The 18,917-nt window shown below is 55.0% G+C and overlaps 1 protein-coding gene across 9 annotated transcripts in view; it reads right to left on the reverse strand.

Moving 5' to 3' along the window:
• Positions 1-580: 580 nt before the first annotated feature.
• Positions 581-18,917, reverse strand: part of LOC140425000 (polypeptide N-acetylgalactosaminyltransferase 15-like) — a 94,201-nt gene continuing 75,864 nt past the window's right edge. For 3 of the 9 annotated variants that reach the window (XM_072508760.1, XM_072508759.1, XM_072508766.1), the window contains exons 7-10: positions 5,975-6,124; positions 4,267-4,368; positions 3,587-3,730; positions 581-1,161 (exon numbers count right to left, since the gene is read on the reverse strand). In XM_072508760.1, the coding sequence (XP_072364861.1) occupies positions 1,012-1,161; positions 3,587-3,730; positions 4,267-4,368; positions 5,975-6,124 (546 nt within the window). In that variant the 3' untranslated portion in view covers positions 581-1,011. Of the gene's footprint in view, positions 1,162-3,586; positions 3,731-4,266; positions 4,369-5,974; positions 6,125-18,917 lie in introns of those variants that run through there. The other 6 variants (XM_072508762.1, XM_072508761.1, XR_011947741.1 and 3 more) reach the window with 6 other exon arrangements.

The following is an 18,917-nucleotide window of genomic DNA, read 5'->3' on the forward strand; positions in this document are numbered from 1 at the left end:
TTTTGAAATATTCTTCTTTCTTTTTAAAAATAAATTTAGAGTACCTAATTATTTTTCTTTTCCAATTAAGGGGCAATTTATTTTGACCAATCCACCTAACCAGCACATCTTTGGGTGAAACCCACGCAGACAGCGGGGAGAATGTGCAAACTCCACACGGACAGTGACCCAGGGCCGGGATTCGAACCTGGGTCCTGAGCGCTGCAGTCCCAGTGCTAACCACCTCGCCACCATGCTGCCCTAAAATATTAAACAGCAATCTAAGCAAGGCCCCATTTCAATCTGGCTTTCTGTCTACCTGTTTCAGATCAAGGATCAATCCCTGTGCCAGTTCGCAATGTAAGCTGGCATTCTGCAGTTGCAATCCCAATGTACCTTTTTCAATTGCTCAATCAAATAGCTCATATCAACTGCATTTTTGCATAGTTTTCCTCCAATACCCATCTGTATTTGATAACAGGTTTGTACAAATAAAATGACAGGTTTATGCCTGCATTGACTGGATATTAGTTTGATTTACTGATGCATAAAAGAAATTAGACCGTTGCACTGTTTAACACATTTGGAAAAATGGGACAACTTGGCACAGATGTAGTATAGATTTATTTTTTGATCCAGCATTAAAATACACAATGCATTACACGACAAAAATGGAAATTGATGTAAAACTTCAAACCTTGCAAGCCCACAGTAAGTTGGCCAGTGGATGCTAAGAGGTTAGTTCCTTCCACAGTAATCCCTATTACAACTGGAGTTTAGAGTGATCAGTTGTGCCACAATATGTAGCCCACATTGTTTTTCTTTCCCTGATTTGTTCAAATGTAGCCTTGGAAATATCTGCAGTTTGACTCCACTCGGTTGTGAGGATTTCCTTCAGTACAACAGAAGTACAGGGCACACATTGTTGTCAGCAGTCTGAGTTTTGTGCACTCTGGACATGTTCAACTGCACCTGACCAGACAGGAGCATATGGGCTGCAGCCGTCACTCAGTTGGTGTCAGAGACAACAGTTCATCTCTTGTTCATGACTGTCACTGTCTCTAATCTCCACAACTGCTGGGTGGTGTATTTGTTGCACGGTCTCAAGAATAGGTCTTTGCTTGTTCCATTCTTTATTGCCTCAATGCACTTTCCAGTCGAGACATGGATAATTTCTCCACTCTAAAAGTAAAAAGCAGAATACATATATTTGGATTTGTTTTAGCAGAAGAATGTCCCTGGTAGATAGCTGCTAGGAATCTTATTAATCAAATCAGTTATTTTCTTTTAATCATATGTCTGGCAATTATCTCCTTTTATTTCTACACTGGAGCTATAAGCTGCAAACAGTCTCTTTATTTAGTCAGAGTAACTTCATTAGTGGCTGATTTTTTCTCCCTCTTACAGCTATTAGGGGGTGTTATGGGTCAGGGTTTAGAGAACCCCAAAGAGTATCATGGAGTTCACCTGACCCACAACTTTTAATAGATTGTGGTATGGGGAGCACACGGCCCACTCTACAGGTATGGTACAGCAGAAATGGAAAAGTATTTTTTAAAGCAAAACAATGTTTATTCTATGAACTCAAGTTAACCTTTTTAAAACAAACAGTGAACATCTTAACAACCATTAATTCAAATACAAACCCCAAAGACTACAACACAAAGTAACCCTTTAAGCTTTCCTTTTAACATCCATACGACTTAAAAATAAAACCTTTAATAGAAGCACATCAGGTTAAAGTCACTATTGAAAACATTTATAATTCTGAATTCACCAAATGATCAAGAGATGGTCTTTTGATGGCAGAGAGAACAGCAGTACACCTGCTTGGTCTGGCTTCAGCTCCAACACTGAAAACAAAACTAAAACACCCTGCAGCCTGCTCAAAAAGTAAAAAGCTGACAGACAGCCCAGCTCCACCCACTCTCTGACATCACTGCAGTAATAAACACCCATTTCTTAAAGGTACTCTCACTACAGATATTTATATACACACCCATTTATAAACACTGTCAGGCCTTCCTCAGGACTCAGGGTCTAGTCTGTTGGAATTTCCAGGAGCGATGGCAGCTGCTGATAATGTATCACCCAGAGGTTCAGGATGTGAATGATGGAGATTGCGGGGTGGTGGTAATGGGAGGGGGCCAGGGAGGTTGGAGCAATGCTTTGGGGCACCATGGTGGCATAGTGGTTAGCACTGTTGCTTCACAGCGCCAGGGACCCAGGTTCAATTCTGGCCTTGGGTGACTGCCTGTGTGGAGTCCCTGGGCGCCATTCTCCGACCCCCCAGCGGGTCGGAGAATGGCCGTTGGCCGCCGTGAATCCCGCCCCCGCCGGTTGCCGAAGTCTCCGGTACCGGAGATTGGGCGGGTGCGGGAATCGGGCCACGCTGGTTGGCGGGCCTCCCCGCTCAATTCTCCGGCCCGGATGGGCCGAAGTCCCGCCGAGAAATTGCCTATCACGCCGGCGTAAATTAAAGTAGGCATTTACCGGCGGGACAAGGCGGCGTTGGCGGGCTCTGGGGTCCTGGGGGGGGGGCGCGGGCCGATCTGACCCCGGGGGGTGCCCCCACGGTGGCCTGGCCCACGATCGGGGCCCACTGATCCGCGGGCGGGCCTGTGCCTGTGCCTCTTTCCCTTCCGCCTCCACCACGGTCTCCACCATGGCGGAGGCGGAAGAGACTCTCCCCACAGTGCATGCGCCGCCCGGGGATGTCATTTCCGCGCCAGCTGGCGGGGCAACAAAGGGCGTTTCCGCCAGCTGGCGGGGCGGAAATCCCTCCGGCGCCGGCCTAGCCCCTCAATGTTGGGGCTCGGCCCCCAAAGATGCGGAGCATTCCGCACCTTTGGGGCGGCGCAATGCCCGTCTGATTGGCGCCGATTTGGGCGCCAGTTGGCGGACATCGCGCCGTTGGGGGAGAATTTCGCCCCTTATGTCTGAGTGGGTCCCCACCGGGTACTCCGGTTTCCTCCCACAACTCCCAAAAGACGTGCTTGTTAGGTGAATTGGACATTCTGATTTCTCCTTCAGTGTACCCGAACAGGTGCCGACTAGGGGATTTTCACAGTAACTTCATTGCAGTGTTATTGTAAGCTGACTTGTGACACTAATTAAGATTATTATTATTATACAGTGGCCTGGACCTTGGAAGAGCAACAGCAGTTTGATGCAGCACTGCAGCAACTCCATCAGCCAGAACACCGGAGGGAGGAGGAGGAGGAGGAGGTGACTGATTTGCCATTATGCTTGCAGACAGCACCAGTGGACAGAAGAATCACACAGTTGTAGCTTGAAGAAAGTGATACCGCAGCAGAGGTTCTACAGGCAAAGCTAAATTCATGGGAGCTAAAGCAGGTTGGATTTAAACAGGAGATGTTGAAAAATAATGTGGGATCTGATGATCTGAGCACAGCTATGGGGAAAAACAAAGAACTAAGTGGATAGGTCTACTAAAGAGACAACACATGAATGATGACTGAATGGCCTCATTCTGCGCTTCAGCATTCTAAATTCTATACTTTGAATTAAGAGCAGTAGACTATACTTGTACATAGTCCAGCTAGTTCCTTATATCTGCCAAATAAATTGTTGGAGACCAACAAACCTTCTGCATATCCCATTGCTGTTCTGATTCCATCTTGTTCCCTATGTGACAATTCTGCAATATGATCTGTTCATTTGTGACATCAATGCAAAATTTTACAATGGCACCAAATTGGATTTCTTTAAAACTATTATATTCAAAATGCTGTGTGAAAAAGAAGAAAAACAGATTTGTTGAATGGCAATTTTTTATGACTGTGTATAACGGACTGTGAGATAAGTCACATTTGTGTTAATTACAGTAAAGCAAGGCTGCTATTAAAATACTTATTCAATTAAAAGTACTTAATAATAATTGTTTCCTTTGTACAAATTGCAAGCCTTAGTTGTCCTATTTTACATATTGAACAGAATGTTTATAACTGACAAGGAACCAAATAAAAATATAACTGACAGGTTAACCCACTTGAAACTCAACATTTAGATGATTTGCCACTACTAATTTATTTCCTTACACCTCAAAGCTGAATACTGTTTAACTCAGTTCAATGGTTGAAGTAGCTAAGCCAACTTCCACCTTGATTTTGCTGCCTGGCATTCAATGTGATAGTAGATTGAACAATTTGACCCAATATTTTAATACATAACAGCAAGATATTTATTAGTTTCCCATATAAAGCAAATCAAGTTTTATATTTATCAGTGAAACATACAGTGAGCATTACGTATATTAGACATTACCTGATTCCCATTGCCACTACATGGAGCAAGTGCTACAGGATGTCCACCTGTGCTCCATTTGGTCTGGTAACCTGCACAATAACCTGTGCCAATGTTATGGAGCTGGAAGCGAAAGGAATGTACTTAGAATGGGGACATTTATAGTCAGTGTTCCTGCTTCATTTCCGCTGCTCAGCAATTACGCCCTATGTTTAAAATGGGTCAACTAAGAGTTAAGCAAATTTCGAGAAAACAATTGCAGTGCGGGTTCAATTCCCGTACCAGCTGAGAATTCTGAATTCTCCCTCTGTGTACCCGAACAGGCGCCGGAATGGGGCAACTAGGGGCTTTTCACAGTAACTTCAGTGCAGTGTTAATGTAAGCCTACTTGTGACAATAAAGGTTATTTAATTTAATTATTGAGTAGGTTAAATAATTTTTCTTACAAAATAATGGCACATTAAATTTAGAAAGCAATCCATTTTTTTCAATGGATATGGCATTCAATATGCCTCCAAACTAAAATAACCAAGATCCGATGAAGCTTATTATAATAAACTACGAATGAAAAATTTTCATTTGTATGCAGCAGGTATTTTTATTTCTGGTTTCCGGTATTATAGTGGGCCAGAATCAATGAAAATGAAATGAAAATCGATTATTGTCACAAGTAGGCTTCAAATGAAGTTACTGTGAAAAGCCCTTAGTACCACATTCCAGCGCCTGTCCGGGGAGGCTGGTACGGGAATTGAACCCACGCTGCTGGCCTGCCTTGGTCTGCTTTAAAAGCCAGCGATTTAGCCCTGTGCTAAACTATCCCCCTAATCAGGATGGGATGCAACCGGTAGATCCCGCGAGAGGACTCTCCCGTGTTTCCGAATGCTCGTTACGCCCTGCGAGAACTAATGAGATATCGCGAGAATGTTGCGTTCTGGACCCCGCCTATTAAGTTAACTGAGTTTAACTGCTTACTTAACTATGCTGACGCCAGATCTAACCCAGTGTCCAGGATCTATCAGCCTCACCAGGTGCTGTTTGGCACTGGTCCCCACAAACGGGAACCAGGCGGAATAGCATGTGGGGGAGTCTCCCAGGCGATCAGAAGCTCCCATGTGGTTGGCCGTTGGGTAGGGTAGCACCCTGGCAGTGCCACCCAGGTGCTTCCCTGGCAATGTCAGGGTGCCCAGGTGGCACTGCTAGGGTGTCAGACTGACAGTACCAAGGTGCCTAGGTGGTATTTTGCCCATGCTGGGGATTGGGCCTATGGCTGCGCTGGCCATTTGAGGTGGGGTGTGGGAGAGCTTGAGGACCCCAACAGATGAGTTGGGGCATGAGGGTGGGGTCCAGGGGTCACTTCGGGTGTCAAGAGTGCCCTGAGCTCTTCCTGCACTAGAGTGCGGAACGCCTCAGTGCAGGAAATGTGACTGAGTGCAGCCTTGGCGGGACGTTCCCTGCTGAGGCCCGAAAAAATAACAGTGCCGTTCGATAGTGGGATTGTTCCCATTGCTACAAGTGCTGGGAACAATTCCACTAATCCTGCCCAGAAAGGAACTCGTTTTTTCCACTAGATCGCACCCAGTTACTTGTTCATATTATTATTGGTATCTACAGAAATATCTATTTATAACTGGCAATGGAACTGAAGAAAAGATAGTTTTACTTTATTGAAACTCATCATTTAGAAGATTAAGAATAGCAAGAAAGGCAAATAGAAAGTCAGATAAAATACCAAAAACCTTTGTCTTGCTACCCCAGAATGTCTAGATTTGTCCTCGGGCATAGAGAGCTCTGGGTAGACGTTAGTCAAAAACCAATGAAAGTTCTTACAGCTTAACCTCTTGCGCAGCTGCATTCGCTCCATACAGTCAGGCACCTCAGTCTACCAAAACAGGCAGAAATAGACATCTGTATTTAATGGAATTGCATCAAATGAAATATTAAGCTATAATTTCAAATGTTGACTAGACAGCTTTCCATTCCTGGGTTTTCTCTGTTTCATTTAAGAAACATATTTAACAATATTTTAAAGTTTTTTGTAACATAGTTGGATGGATTTCTTTCTTTCAGAAAATAGTACATTGAGGTACAATATATGAGCAATTTATGACGTGATATATGGGGTGTCATTTAATCATGGCGACGGGCATCTTGCTCATCAGTTGGTAACCCAGTGGGGGTGAGTGCCGCATTGCCTCCTATAGCGAAGGCATGAAGGAATTAAGTCCCAGTCAGGCATTTAACTGGCCAACATTGGGCCTTGCCAGGGATCTAGTATCCCGGGGTGGAAATCCCACCGCCTGAGAGCTGCAAGACAATTTTTTCAATTATTCATTTGCAGGATCTGAGAGTTGCTGGCTCGGCCAGAATTTATTGCCCATCAATAATCTTCCTTGACATGGGCGTGGTGAGCTACCTTCTTGAATCACTGCAGTCCCTGTGGTGTAAGTAAACTTACAGTGCAGTTAAGGAGGGAGTTCCTGGATTTTGGTCTACTGACAGTGATGGAACGGCGGTGTATTTCCAAGTCAGGATGGTGAGTGGCTTGGAGGAGAGCTTCCAAGTTGTGGTCTTCCACTTATCTGCTGCCCTTGTCATTCTGGATGGTAGCAGTCATAGGTTTGGAAAATGCTCCCGAAGAAGTCTTGGTGAGTTTCTGCAGCGCATCTAGTGGATGTTACACATTACTTCGATGGTGGAGGGAGTGAATGTTTGTGAAAGGGGTGTCAATCAAGTGGGTTGCTTTGCCCTGAATAGAGTCAAGTTTCTTGAGTGTGTTGGAGCTGCACTCATCCAGGTAAGGGGAGAGTATTCCAACATACTCTGACTTGTGCTTTGTAGATGATGGACAGACTTCGGAGAGTCAGGAGGTGAGTTATTCGCCGCAAGATTCCTAGCTTCTGACCTGCTCTTGTGGCAATGTATTTATATGGCTAATAATGGGGGTTTCAGCGATGGTAATGTCATTGAATTTCAAAGGACAATGCTGAGATTCTCTCTTGTTGGAGGTGGCCATTACCTGGCACTTGTGTGGCATGAATGTTACTTGCCGCTTGTCAGCCCAAGCTGATCTAACCACCGCCCGTTGACATTCAATGGCATTACCATCGCTGAATCCCCACAATCAACATCCTGGGGGTTACCATTTTAAAAAAAATCATAATTTAGAGTACCCGGGGGGGAGGGGGGGTGGGGGAAGGATGCCGCCATGCTCGGGGGGGGGGGGGGAGAGGAGGAGGGGGAGGGGGGGAAGGAGGAGGGAGGGTGGAGGAGGAGGTGGGGAGGAGGGGGGAAGAGTGGGTAGGAGGGGGGAGGAGAGGGCGGAGGAGGGGGAGGAGGAGAGGGATAGGAGAGGGGAGGAGGGGTAAGGAGGAGGGAGGGTGAGGAGAGGTGCGGAGGAGGGGGGAGGAGGAGGGAGGGGGAGGAAGAGGGATGAGGAGGGGGGGAAGGGTGCAGTCATGTCCGAGGGGGGGGGGGGGCAGGGGGCCTCCATGTTCCGGGGAGGGGAGCGGTGGGGAGGGCTTTCTGTGGGAGCGAACAGACGCTTGCAAGTTGAGGTCATGCTGATGGGCAAAGGCCACTGGACTGGCGCCGCCATCCTGCGTGGCCACACGCCTTGACCTTGGGTGCGCCCAGCCCCATCCCCTCCCACACAGGAGCTGCAACACCCAGGCTCCGTGAGGGCATGGCCAGCCCACGGTGGCGCAATGAGGAGGGACGGGGTAAACTGGGCTGTGGACGGAGACTGTGGGCAGGGGTCAGGGTGCCTGCGTGTCTGTAATGAGACAGGCAACCGGGGAACACATGTATCCCATGGCACCTGGCTGTCGAGGTGTCAAAGCGCCATTGTTAAACATGTTGTATCTCCCCCCCACCACCCCCCCCCACCCCAGCCCCCCTGCAGATCGACATGTTTGCGCACCTGCCAGCGATGTTTGTCGCCGTGGCGGGAGCCGCTGCCCTGCAGGTGGCCCTTAGGCAGCGTCGACGCAGGCGGCTCAGAGCGGCTGCAGCAGAGGGACTGGCTGCAGAGGGCCCCGTGCCACTCACTCAGGCTGCAGGCCCGCGTGCCCGACAGGTGCAGGAGGAGGCGGAGGGGGCTGATGACCACCACATCGTCGGGGATGCAGAGGACGAGGATTCTGATCTTGATGGGGTGCAGGGGGAGGAGGAGGAGCAGGTGGTGGTGCCAAGATGCCGGAGGCGCCCCATGAGGCCTTGAGTGTACCGTCACCGCATGTCCTTCGAGGACCTGCTGGACAGGGCATGCAGGAGGAGACTCTGAATGAGTAGGGAGACCGTCGCACATATATGCCATCTCATGGCACACTTGGCACCACGTGGTATGGGGCGAGGACATGCTATCCCGGTGACCGTCAAGGTGACAGTAGCCCTCAACCTTTACGCGACGGGGTCGTTCCAGGCGCTGAGCGGGGACCTGTCCGGTATCTCACAGGTACCGGTGCACCAGTGCATCCGAGCAGTAACCGACGCCCTGTATGCCATCGCCAATTTCCAGAGGACCGCGTACACCAGGATGCCCGGGCAGCGGGATTCGCCTCCGTGGCCAGGATATCGATGGTCCAGGGGGTGATTGATGCGGTGCACGTCGCCATGCGTCCACCATCGGAGATCATGGAAAGAAAGGGAACCTCCATGAACATTCAGGTGGTTTGCGACCACCGCATGCAGATAATGCACGTGTGCGCCCAGTACCCCGGCAGTGTGCATGATGCCTTAATACTGGCGCAATCTTACATCCCCGCCATGTTCGAGGGACACCCCCCAGCTGAGGGGCTGGTTGCTGGGTGACAGGGGATACCCGTTGCGGTCGTGGCTGATGACGCCTTTACGGAGGCCACAGACCAACGCGGAGACCCGCTACAATGAGGCCCATGCAGCAACCAGGGGTGTTGTGGAGAGGTGCTTTGGCCTCTTGAAGATGCGCTTCAGGTGCCTGGACCGCTCTGGAGGGGCCCTCCAGCACCATTCAGAGAGGGTCGGCCGCATAGTTGTTGTCTGCTGCTTGCTGCACAACATAGCCCAGCAGCGGGGCGATGTCCTGGAGGAGGAGGCACAGGGGGAGCCCGATGAGGGCGACGCATCTGCACATGAGGAGGAGGAGGATGGGGAGGGGGGGGGGGGGGGGGCACAGAGACAACATGGGGCTGGTTATGGCCGGGAGGCTGCAGAACACCATCGACCTGGCGAGCGAGCACGCGAGGCGTTGATCGGCGCACGTTTCACTAACTGGGGGAGGGCATCGATGAGCAAGGCACTTGCACCACCGTTCCGCCCAAACGCACCACCCAACATCCCCCACCTCGCGCACCATCCTACAACCCTATCTCCCACACCACCACATGCACAGCACCTTACACCTGCGGCACAACGGGATGGTCTCACACAGTTGCTTGTGTAAGCGGGAGTGATCAGTGCCATGTTGAATGATGACAACCCGCTCTGCGATGAGCTGTGAGCTCCGGATCGTTAGACAATGTCTGACTCATGGCCATAGTACCCCCTCCACCTGGGTGGTCCCTGTATGCGTCACGGACACTCCATCACATGGCCATGTGGGGCAGCTGGTGTCGGTGTGCCGAGGACGACGGGGTGTTGGGGGGGGGGGGGACACACACCCGGACTCACCGTTGTACCGAACTTCGACCCCAGCGCTACTTGGTCCCCTTCACGACCCCTCAGGCACCGGGCATAGCGCAGGGGCATCTAGGTTTGGTGTAACAGTGACTTTAATTGTGACATTCACATACAAGTGCTCTAGCCCCTATAACTAAGCTGTGCCCTGCACCCGTGCCAACTTACCACGTGTCTAACTTCTTCGCCTTACGGCCCACTACGCCTTCGTGTTTCCCCAGATGGTACAGCAGGAGTGGAGGCGGACTGCTGAGATCCCCTTCGGCACGCGTTTCCTGGGGCGGCCCGACTTGGATGGGCCAGGCTGCTCAGCGGGCATGCTGGATGGCATGGTGCCACCCTGTCCTGCCCGCTGCCCACCAGATGCACCAGGGACGGAACGGGTGGAGTCCAAGTGCTCCGGGACCCCCCTTGCTGGAGTCATTGGGACGGGCCCCAGAACCTCCTCCTCCCTCGGGGAGCCCGGTGTCCCCCGGGCCTCCCTATGGGACGGTGGTGCGAGCAGAGACAAGCGCCATGGCACAACCGACACCTGGCACTGCCACTCCTGGAGGCCCGCTGTGGCATCGGCCAGGGTCTGAACGTTCGCAGCGATTGAGCGGAGGGAGTATGCCATCCCTGTCAGGGATGGTGCAACCTCCCACTGGATTCGTGCAATGCCATCAAGCACGTTGGCAAGGCTGCCCATGCTCTCAGCGATGGCCTGCTGGGACAGGGCCATGGCCTGCTGGGACTGGGCCAGAACCCGGAGCATGGCGGCAATGTCCAGCTGGCTCTGGGACATGGCTGCCTGTGACAGGGCAGCCTTGTCCTGGGCCACGGATGGCACATGCACGTGAAGCCCCACGCCTTGCAGAGCCTGACTCATGGCCAAAACCGTTGCCCCCATTGCCTCCACCGCGGACGCCACTCGTGCGGTGTCGGCCTGGGTGGCAGCCATGACCGGCACCAGTCCCTGCTCCTGGACGCGGATGGACTCCTCCAACTGCGTCTGCAGACGCTGGAAGGCGGCCGTCATCCCGTTGTCCACTCTCTGGGTTTCCAAGCGCATCGGGTCTGTGGATGGATCTGGTAAGTCCAGGAACCCGGGAACCGTCTGGGCTGCAGCTGGGTGCTGGGCCTGGCCTAACCTCCAACCGTCCAGCCCCTCGGCTGCTCCTACCTCCACCTGCTGTACCGGTTCGGCTGTGTGGTGCGCACCAGTCAGTGTACCAGAAGCCTCATCACTAATGTGTCCAACCGAGGTGAGTGTATCTGCGATGGTGGAGGGTGTGGGTGATAGCAGTAACTCAAAATCCATGTCCTCATCGGACCCCAGGTCTGGGATCTCCTGGGTCAAGACTTGGACCGATGGATGTTGTCCCCGGCCCATGTGAGGTGCCATGTCCAGTCTGTCCATCATCTGTCTGGCCGTCCTCTGTGCGTCACTGTCCATAGTCCCTGTCCTCTGTCCGTCACTGTCCTGGCTCTCCATCCTCTCTTCGTCCGTCTCATGGCCGTCAGTGTCCTGACTGTCCGTCCTGTGTTCGTCAGTGTCGTTTCTGTCGGTCCTCTGTGTGTCCGCTTCCTGTGCCCCGGCCTCGGAAGAGGGCCCTCCTGTCCGTCTTCCTTCCCCTCCCTGGCGTGCGTCCCTGTGGGCAGATAAACTTGGACCTGGACAGCGGGGGCATCTCCGAGACGTTCCGGAACGATCGGCTGCTGGCCCTGGAATACAAAATAAAGCATGTATCGTTAGACACACGGAGTCGAGTGTGAGGGGGTGGAGGGGGCAGTGTGAGGGGGGGTCAGGGGGTGGAGGGTGCAGTGTGAGGGGGTGGAGTGTGAGGGGGGTTAGGGTGTGAGGGGGCAGTGGGAGGGGGTGGAGTCTGAGGGGGGTTAGGGGTGAAGGGGGCAGTGTGCGGGGGTGGAGTGTGAGGGGGGTTGGGGGTGGAGGGGGAAGTGTGAGGGGGTGGAGTGTGAGGGGGGATAGGAGGTGGAGGGGGCAGTGTGAGGGATGGAGTGTGAGGGGGGTAGGGGATGGAGGGGGCAGTGTGAGGGGCTGCACTGTGAGGGGGGGTTAGGGAGTGGAGGGGCAGTGTGAGGGGGTGGAGTGTGAGGGGGTTTGGGGGTAGAGGGGGCAGTGTGAGGGGGTGGTGTGTAAGGGGGTGGAGGGGGCAGTGTGAGGGGAGGGTTAAGGGGTGGAAGGGGCAGTGTGAGGGGGTGGAGTGTGAGGGGAGTTAGGGGGTGAAGGGGCAGTGTGAGGGGATGGAGTGTGAGGGGGGGTTAGGGGGTGGAGGGTGCAGTGTGAGGGGGTGGAGTGTGGGAGGGGTTGGGGGTAGAGGGGGCGGTGTGAGGGGGTGGAGTGTGAGGGGGGTTAGGGGGTGGAGGGGGCAGTGTGAGGGGGTAGTGTGTGAGGGGGGTTAGGGGGTGGAGGGGGCAGTGTGAGGGGGTGGAGTGTGAGGGGGATTAGGGGGTGGAGGGGGCAGTGTGAGGGGGTGGAGTGTGAGGGGGGTTAGGGGGTGGAGGGGGCAGTGTAAGGGGGCACAGTGTGAGGGGTGGTTAAGGGGAGGAGGGGGCAGAGAGCGGGTGGACTGTGAGGGGAGTTAGGGGTGGAGAGGGCAGTATGAGGGGGTGGCGTGTGAGGGGGGTTAGGGGGTGGAGGGGGCAGTGTGAGGGGGTGGAGTGTGAGTGGGGTTAGGGGATGTAGGGGCAGTGTAAGGGGGTGCAGTGTGAGACGTGTTAGGGGGTGGAGGGGGCAGTGTGAGGGGGTGCAGTGTGAGGGGATGTTAGAGGGTGGAGGGGGCCGTGTGAGGGGGTGGAGTGTGAGGGGGGTTAGGGGGTGGAGGGGGCAGTGTGAGTGGGTGGAGTGTGAGGGAGGGTTTGGGGGTGAGGGGGCAATGTGAGGGGGTAGTGAGTGTGGGGGGGGTTAGGGGGCAGTGTGAGGGGGTGGTGTGTGAGGGGGGGGGTTAGGCGGTGGAGGGGGCAATGTGAGGGGGTGGAGTGTGAGTGGGGGGCTAGGGGGTGGAGGGGGCAGTGTGAGGGTGTGCAGTGTGAGGGGGAGGTTAGGGGGTGGAGGGGGCAGTGTGAGGGGGGTTAGGGGGTGGAGGGGGCAGTGTGAGGGGGTGGAGTGTGAGGGGGGTTAGGGGGTGGAGGGGGCAGTGTGAGGGGGGTTAGGAGGTCAGGGGCCAGTGTGAGGGGGTGGAGTGTGAAGGGGAGGTTAGGGGGTGGAGGGGGCAGTGTGAGGGGGGTTAGTGGGTGGATGGGGCAGTGAGAGAGGGTGGAGTGTGAGGGGGGTTAGGGGGTGGACAGGGCAGTGTGAGGAGGTGGACTGTGAGAGGGGGTTAGGGGGTGCAGGGGGCAGTGTGAGGGGGTGGTGTGTGAGGGGGTTAGGGGGTGGAGGGGGCATTGTGAGGGGGTGGAGTGTGAGGGGGGTTAGGGGGCACAGGGTGCAGTGTGTGGGGGTGGTGTGTGAGGGGGCTAGGGGGTGGAGAGGACAGTGTGAGGGGGTGGTGTGTGAGGGGGGGGTTAGGGGGTGAGAGGGCAGTGTGAGGGGGTGGTGTGTGAGGGGGGGTGGGTAGGGGGTGGAGGGGGCAATGTGAGGGGGTGGAGTGTGAGTGGGGGGTTAGGGGGTGGAGGGGGCAGTGTGAGGGTGTGCAGTGTGAGGGGGAGGTTAGGGGGTGGAGGGGGCAGTGTGAGGGGGTGGTGTGTGAGGGGGGTTGGGGGTGGAGGGGGCAGTGTGAGGGGGTGGAGTGTGAGTGGGGTTAGGGGATGTAGGGGCAGTGTAAGGGGGTGCAGTGTGAGACGTGTTAGGGGGTGGAGGGGGCAGTGTGAGGGGGTGGAGTGTGAGGGGGTGTTAGAGGGTGGAGGGGGCCGTGTGAGGGGGTGGAGTGTGAGGGGGGTTAGGGGGTGGAGGGGGCAGTGTGAGTGGGTGGAGTGTGAGGGAGGGTTTGGGGGTGAGGGGGCAGTGTGAGGGGGTAGTGTGTGCGGGGGGGGGGGTTAGGGGGCAGTGTGAGGGGGTGGTGTGTGAGGGGGGGTTAGGCGGTGGAGGGGGCAATGTGAGGGGGTGGAGTGTGAGTGGGGGGCTAGGGGGTGGAGGGGGCAGTGTGAGGGTGTGCAGTGTGAGGGGGAGGTTAGGGGGTGGAGGGGGCAGTGTGAGGGGGGTTAGGGGGTGGAGGGGGCAGTGTGAGGGGGTGGAGTGTGAGGGGGGTTAGGGGGTGGAGGGGGCAGTGTGAGGGGGGTTAGGAGGTCAGGGGCCAGTGTGAGGGGGTGGAGTGTGAAGGGGAGGTTAGGGGGTGGAGGGGGCAGTGTGAGGGGGGTTAGTGGGTGGATGGGGCAGTGAGAGAGGGTGGAGTGTGAGGGGGGTTAGGGGGTGGACAGGGCAGTGTGAGGAGGTGGACTGTGAGAGGGGGTTAGGGGGTGCAGGGGGCAGTGTGAGGGGGTGGTGTGTGAGGGGGTTAGGGGGTGGAGGGGGCATTGTGAGGGGGTGGAGTGTGAGGGGGGTTAGGGGGCACAGGGTGCAGTGTGTGGGGGTGGTGTGTGAGGGGGCTAGGGGGTGGAGAGGACAGTGTGAGGGGGTGGTGTGTGAGGGGGGGGTTAGGGGGTGAGAGGGCAGTGTGAGGGGGTGGTGTGTGAGGGGGGGTGGGTAGGGGGTGGAGGGGGCAATGTGAGGGGGTGGAGTGTGAGTGGGGGGTTAGGGGGTGGAGGGGGCAGTGTGAGGGTGTGCAGTGTGAGGGGGAGGTTAGGGGGTGGAGGGGGCAGTGTGAGGGGGTGGTGTGTGAGGGGGGTTGGGGGTGGAGGGGTCAGTGTGAGGGGGTGGAGTGTGAGTGGGGTTAGGGGATGTAGGGGCAGTGTAAGGGGGTGCAGTGTGAGACGTGTTAGGGGGTGGAGGGGGCAGTGTGAGGGGGTGGAGTGTGAGGGGGTGTTAGAGGGTGGAGGGGGCCGTGTGAGGGGGTGGAGTGTGAGGGGGGTTAGGGGGTGGAGGGGGCAGTGTGAGTGGGTGGAGTGTGAGGGAGGGTTTGGGGGTGAGGGGGCAGTGTGAGGGGGTAGTGTGTGCGGGGGGGGGGGGGTTAGGGGGCAGTGTGAGGGGGTGGTGTGTGAGGGGGGGTTAGGCGGTGGAGGGGGCAATGTGAGGGGGTGGAGTGTGAGTGGGGGGTTAGGGGGTGGAGGGGGCAGTGTGAGGGTGTGCAGTGTGAGGGGGAGGTTAGGGGGTGGAGGGGGCAGTGTGAGGGGGGTTAGGGGGTGGAGGGGGCAGTGTGAGGGGGTGGAGTGTGAGGGGGGTTAGGGGGTGGAGGGGGCAGTGTGAGGGGGGTTAGGAGGTCAGGGGCCAGTGTGAGGGGGTGGAGTGTGAAGGGGAGGTTAGGGGGTGGAGGGGGCTGTGTGAGGGGGGTTAGTGGGTGGACGGGGCAGTGAGAGAGGGTGGAGTGTGAGGGGGGTTAGGGGGTGGACAGGGCAGTGTGAGGAGGTGGACTGTGAGAGGGGGTTAAGGGGGTGCAGGGGGCAGTGTGAGGGGGTGGTGTGTGAGGGGGTTAGGGGGTGGGGGGGGCATTGTGAGGGGGTGGAGTGTGAGGGGGGTTAGGGGGCGCAGGGTGCAGTGTGAGGGGGTGGTGTGTGAGGGGGCTAGGGGGTGGAGGACAGTGTGAGGGGGTGGTGTGTGAGGGGGGGGTTAGGGGGTGAGAGGGCAGTGTGAGGGGGTGGTGTGTGAGGGGGGTGGTTAGGGGGTGGAGGGGGCAATGTGAGGGGTGGAGTGTGAGTGGGGGGTTAGGGGGTGGAGGGGGCAGTGTGAGGGTGTGCAGTGTGAGGGGGAGGTTAGGGGGTGGAGGGGGCAGTGTGAGGGGGTGGTGTGTGAGGGGGGGTTAGGGTGTGAGGGGGCAGTGTGAGGGGGTGGTGTGTGAGGGGGGGTTAAGGGGTGGAGGGGGCAATGTGAGGGTGTGCAGTGTGAGGTTAGGGGGTGGAGGGGGCACTGTGAGGGGGTTAGGGGTGGAGGGGGCAGCCTGAGGTGGTGCAGTGTGAGTGGGTTAGGGGGTGGAGGGGGCAGTGTGAGGGGGGTTAGGGGGTGGAGGGGGCAGTGTGAGGGTGTGCAGTGTGAGGGGGGTTAGGGGGTGGAGGGGGCAGTGTGAGGAGGGTTAGGGGGTGGACGGGGCAGTGTGAGGGGGTGGAGTGTGAGGGGGGTTAGGGGGTGGAGGGGGCAGTGTGAGGGGGTGGAGTGTGAGGGGGGTTAGGGGCTGGAGGGGGCAGTGTGAAAGGTGCAGTGTGACGGGGTGGGGGGGGGGGTGAGAGGCTGAGGGAGTGTAGCCAGGCAGGGGAGTCTCACTTGCTGCTGTGCCTCCGATCTGGCATGGCGCTACCTCCCGGTGGCGGCTCCCCCAGCGAGGTCCAGAGCCCTCTGCTCATGGACGGTGAGGGGGTGCAGCACAGGTGATCACCCTGCGATTCTTGCACACTCACGATGGCTGTGGGCTGTCTTGTCCTGCGGGGGGGGGGGGGGGGGGGGGGGGGGGGAGCATCTGAGTTAGGCGGTCAGCAGCAGGAGGCACAGATGTTGGCAACATTATAACTGGGGGGGGGGCACTGGGCACCACGCCAAGGCAGCTCGCAAGCGGGGGGGTGGTGCCCATGTGGGTTGGGTGCAACGTGGTGCCTTCCACCCTCCTGTGTGGGCGGGGGGTTGCGACACATGGTGGGGGGGGAGGGAGGGTGGGTTGTGGCCCGGGGGAACTCTCGGGGTACTTACCCTGACAGCTCGTGAGGTCATGGAGCGTCTTGCGGCACTGGTCTCCGGAGCGGGGGGGTGTGCCCCACAGCGCTGACGGCGATGCCCACTTCACGCCAGCTGCACTTGACTGTGCTGGCCGGGTACCGGTGGCCACGTCTTGGGCACAGGATCGCCCTGTGCTCTTCAGCTGCTCCAGCAATGCCTCGAGGTCATTGTCCCGGAATCTGGGAGCGGCACGGCGGGGCTCAGCCATCTCTCTCTGTCGGGGCCATTAAATGACATGGCGCGGCGTCATCAGGGCGTCGCGCGATGACGGCACTGCTCTGGTGCCACGCCCACCGCGTTTCTAGCGGCCCCGCTGCCGGCCCCTTTTCGGGGCCTGAATCGATGCTGCCGGCGGTCCGTTCGCGCCGTTGTGAAACGCGGCGCGGACACTCTGACTCGCCATCGCAGAATCCCGCCCCAGATACCTGGGAACCCCCCACATGGAGGTTCCCCTCCAAGTCACTTACCACCCTGACTTGGAAATACATCGCCGTTCCTTCACTGTCGCTGGGGCAAAACCCTGGAACTCCCTCCCTACCAGCACAGTGGGTGTCCTACACTTCAAATACTGCAGCGGTTCAAGAAGACAACTCAGCACCACCTTCAGAAGGGGAAAGTAGGGATGGGCATTAAATGATACCCTAGTGATGCCCACATCCTGTAAATGAATAAAAAATATATATTTGTTGCAGTAATGTTGTTAAAAGCCTGGTTTAAGGTATGTATATATATATATATATCTGTTGCTGTAACCTTTTTAAAAAATGCTGGTTTAACATTCAGGCAGGCGGTGGGTCTGCAAAAGATGCAATTAAGATGTTTTCGAAGTGGGATAATCATTTATTCCAATCATGTACCTGTTTACCGATTTGGGGTTAATGGAATTTTGTTTATAGAAAGAAGGATCCCAGGGGTGTAGATAATTAAAGTGATTGTGTTTAGACTTAAGTAAGCAGGTCATGGGATCTGAGTAGAATCAAGATGATGTAATTAATGGGAAGAGCCAGGTCCGTAGAAAACTGTTTTGGCTGTAGGAATTTTTAGTCTGACAAGGATAGCAGAGTTTCCAGGTTGTGCCTGAAATGGTCACTCTCTATTTTTTCTAAAAGAAAATCTCCACACAATAGTACAGCAAGTATCTCTGTGCTTGCTAACTTTACTTACAAGCGACGTTTGATCGGTAATGGGCTTTGCTTAATTGGAGATAGAAAAAGTATGAGTTAGTAGTTAAGTTGTTTCCATTTATTTTAAGAATTGTCTAACTGTTAATTGAAAAGCTATTTCTGTGATGTGAACAGGTTACTCCTGTGTTCGTAATAAAGTCGGTTTTAATATAAAAGGTCCCTATTTGTCAGGAATCACTCCTGGAGTAAATCATCCTTCCCTCACAATTTACAAATAGAAAAATTGTTAGGGTTTCTCGTCTGGTTTCTTAATATAAATTGGGGTCTGGTCTAATACCATAACACAAACAAGTGGAGAGTATTCCATTACACTCCTGACGTGTGCCTTGTAGATGGTGGACAGGCTTTGGCAGTTAGGATGTGAGTTATTCACCACAGGATTCCTAGTCTTTGACCTGCTTTGGTAGCCACAGTATTAATATGGCTAGTCCAGTTCAGTTTCTGATCAATGGTAACTCGCAGGATATTGATTGTGGGGAATTCAGCGATGGTTATGCAATTGATAAATTCAGCGATGGGTAGATCCTCTCTTGTTGGAGATGGTCATTGCCTGGCACTTGTGTGCATGAATGTTACTTGTTACATGTCAGACCAAATCTCGATATTGTCCAGGTCTTGCTGCATTTGGACATGGACTGCTTCAGTATTGGAGGAGTTGTGAATGGTACTGAACAAGTGCAAACATCCGCAAACATCCCCACTTCTGACGTTATTATGGAAGGAAGGTCATTAATGAAGCAGCTGAAGATGGTTGGACGGGACACTACCCTGAGGAACACCTGCAGTGATGTCCCGGGAGTAAGATGCCTGACCTCCAACAACCATAACCATCTTCCTTTGTGCCAGGTATGACTCCAACCAGTGGAGAGTTTTCCCTAATTCCCATTGACTCCAGTTTAGCTATGGCTCCTTGATGCCGTACTTGGTCAAATGTGGCCTTGATGTCAAGGGCAGTCACTCTCACCTCACCTCTGGCATTCGGCTGTTTTGTCCATGTTTGAACCAAGGTTGCAATGAGATCAAGAACGGAGTGACCCTGGCAGAATACAAATTGAGCGTCCATGAGCAGGTTATTGCTGAATAAGTGCCGCATGGTAGCA

Source organism: Scyliorhinus torazame, chromosome 6 (genome assembly GCF_047496885.1).
Source record: "Scyliorhinus torazame isolate Kashiwa2021f chromosome 6, sScyTor2.1, whole genome shotgun sequence".
NCBI classification, from domain to species: Eukaryota; Metazoa; Chordata; class Chondrichthyes; order Carcharhiniformes; family Scyliorhinidae; genus Scyliorhinus; species Scyliorhinus torazame.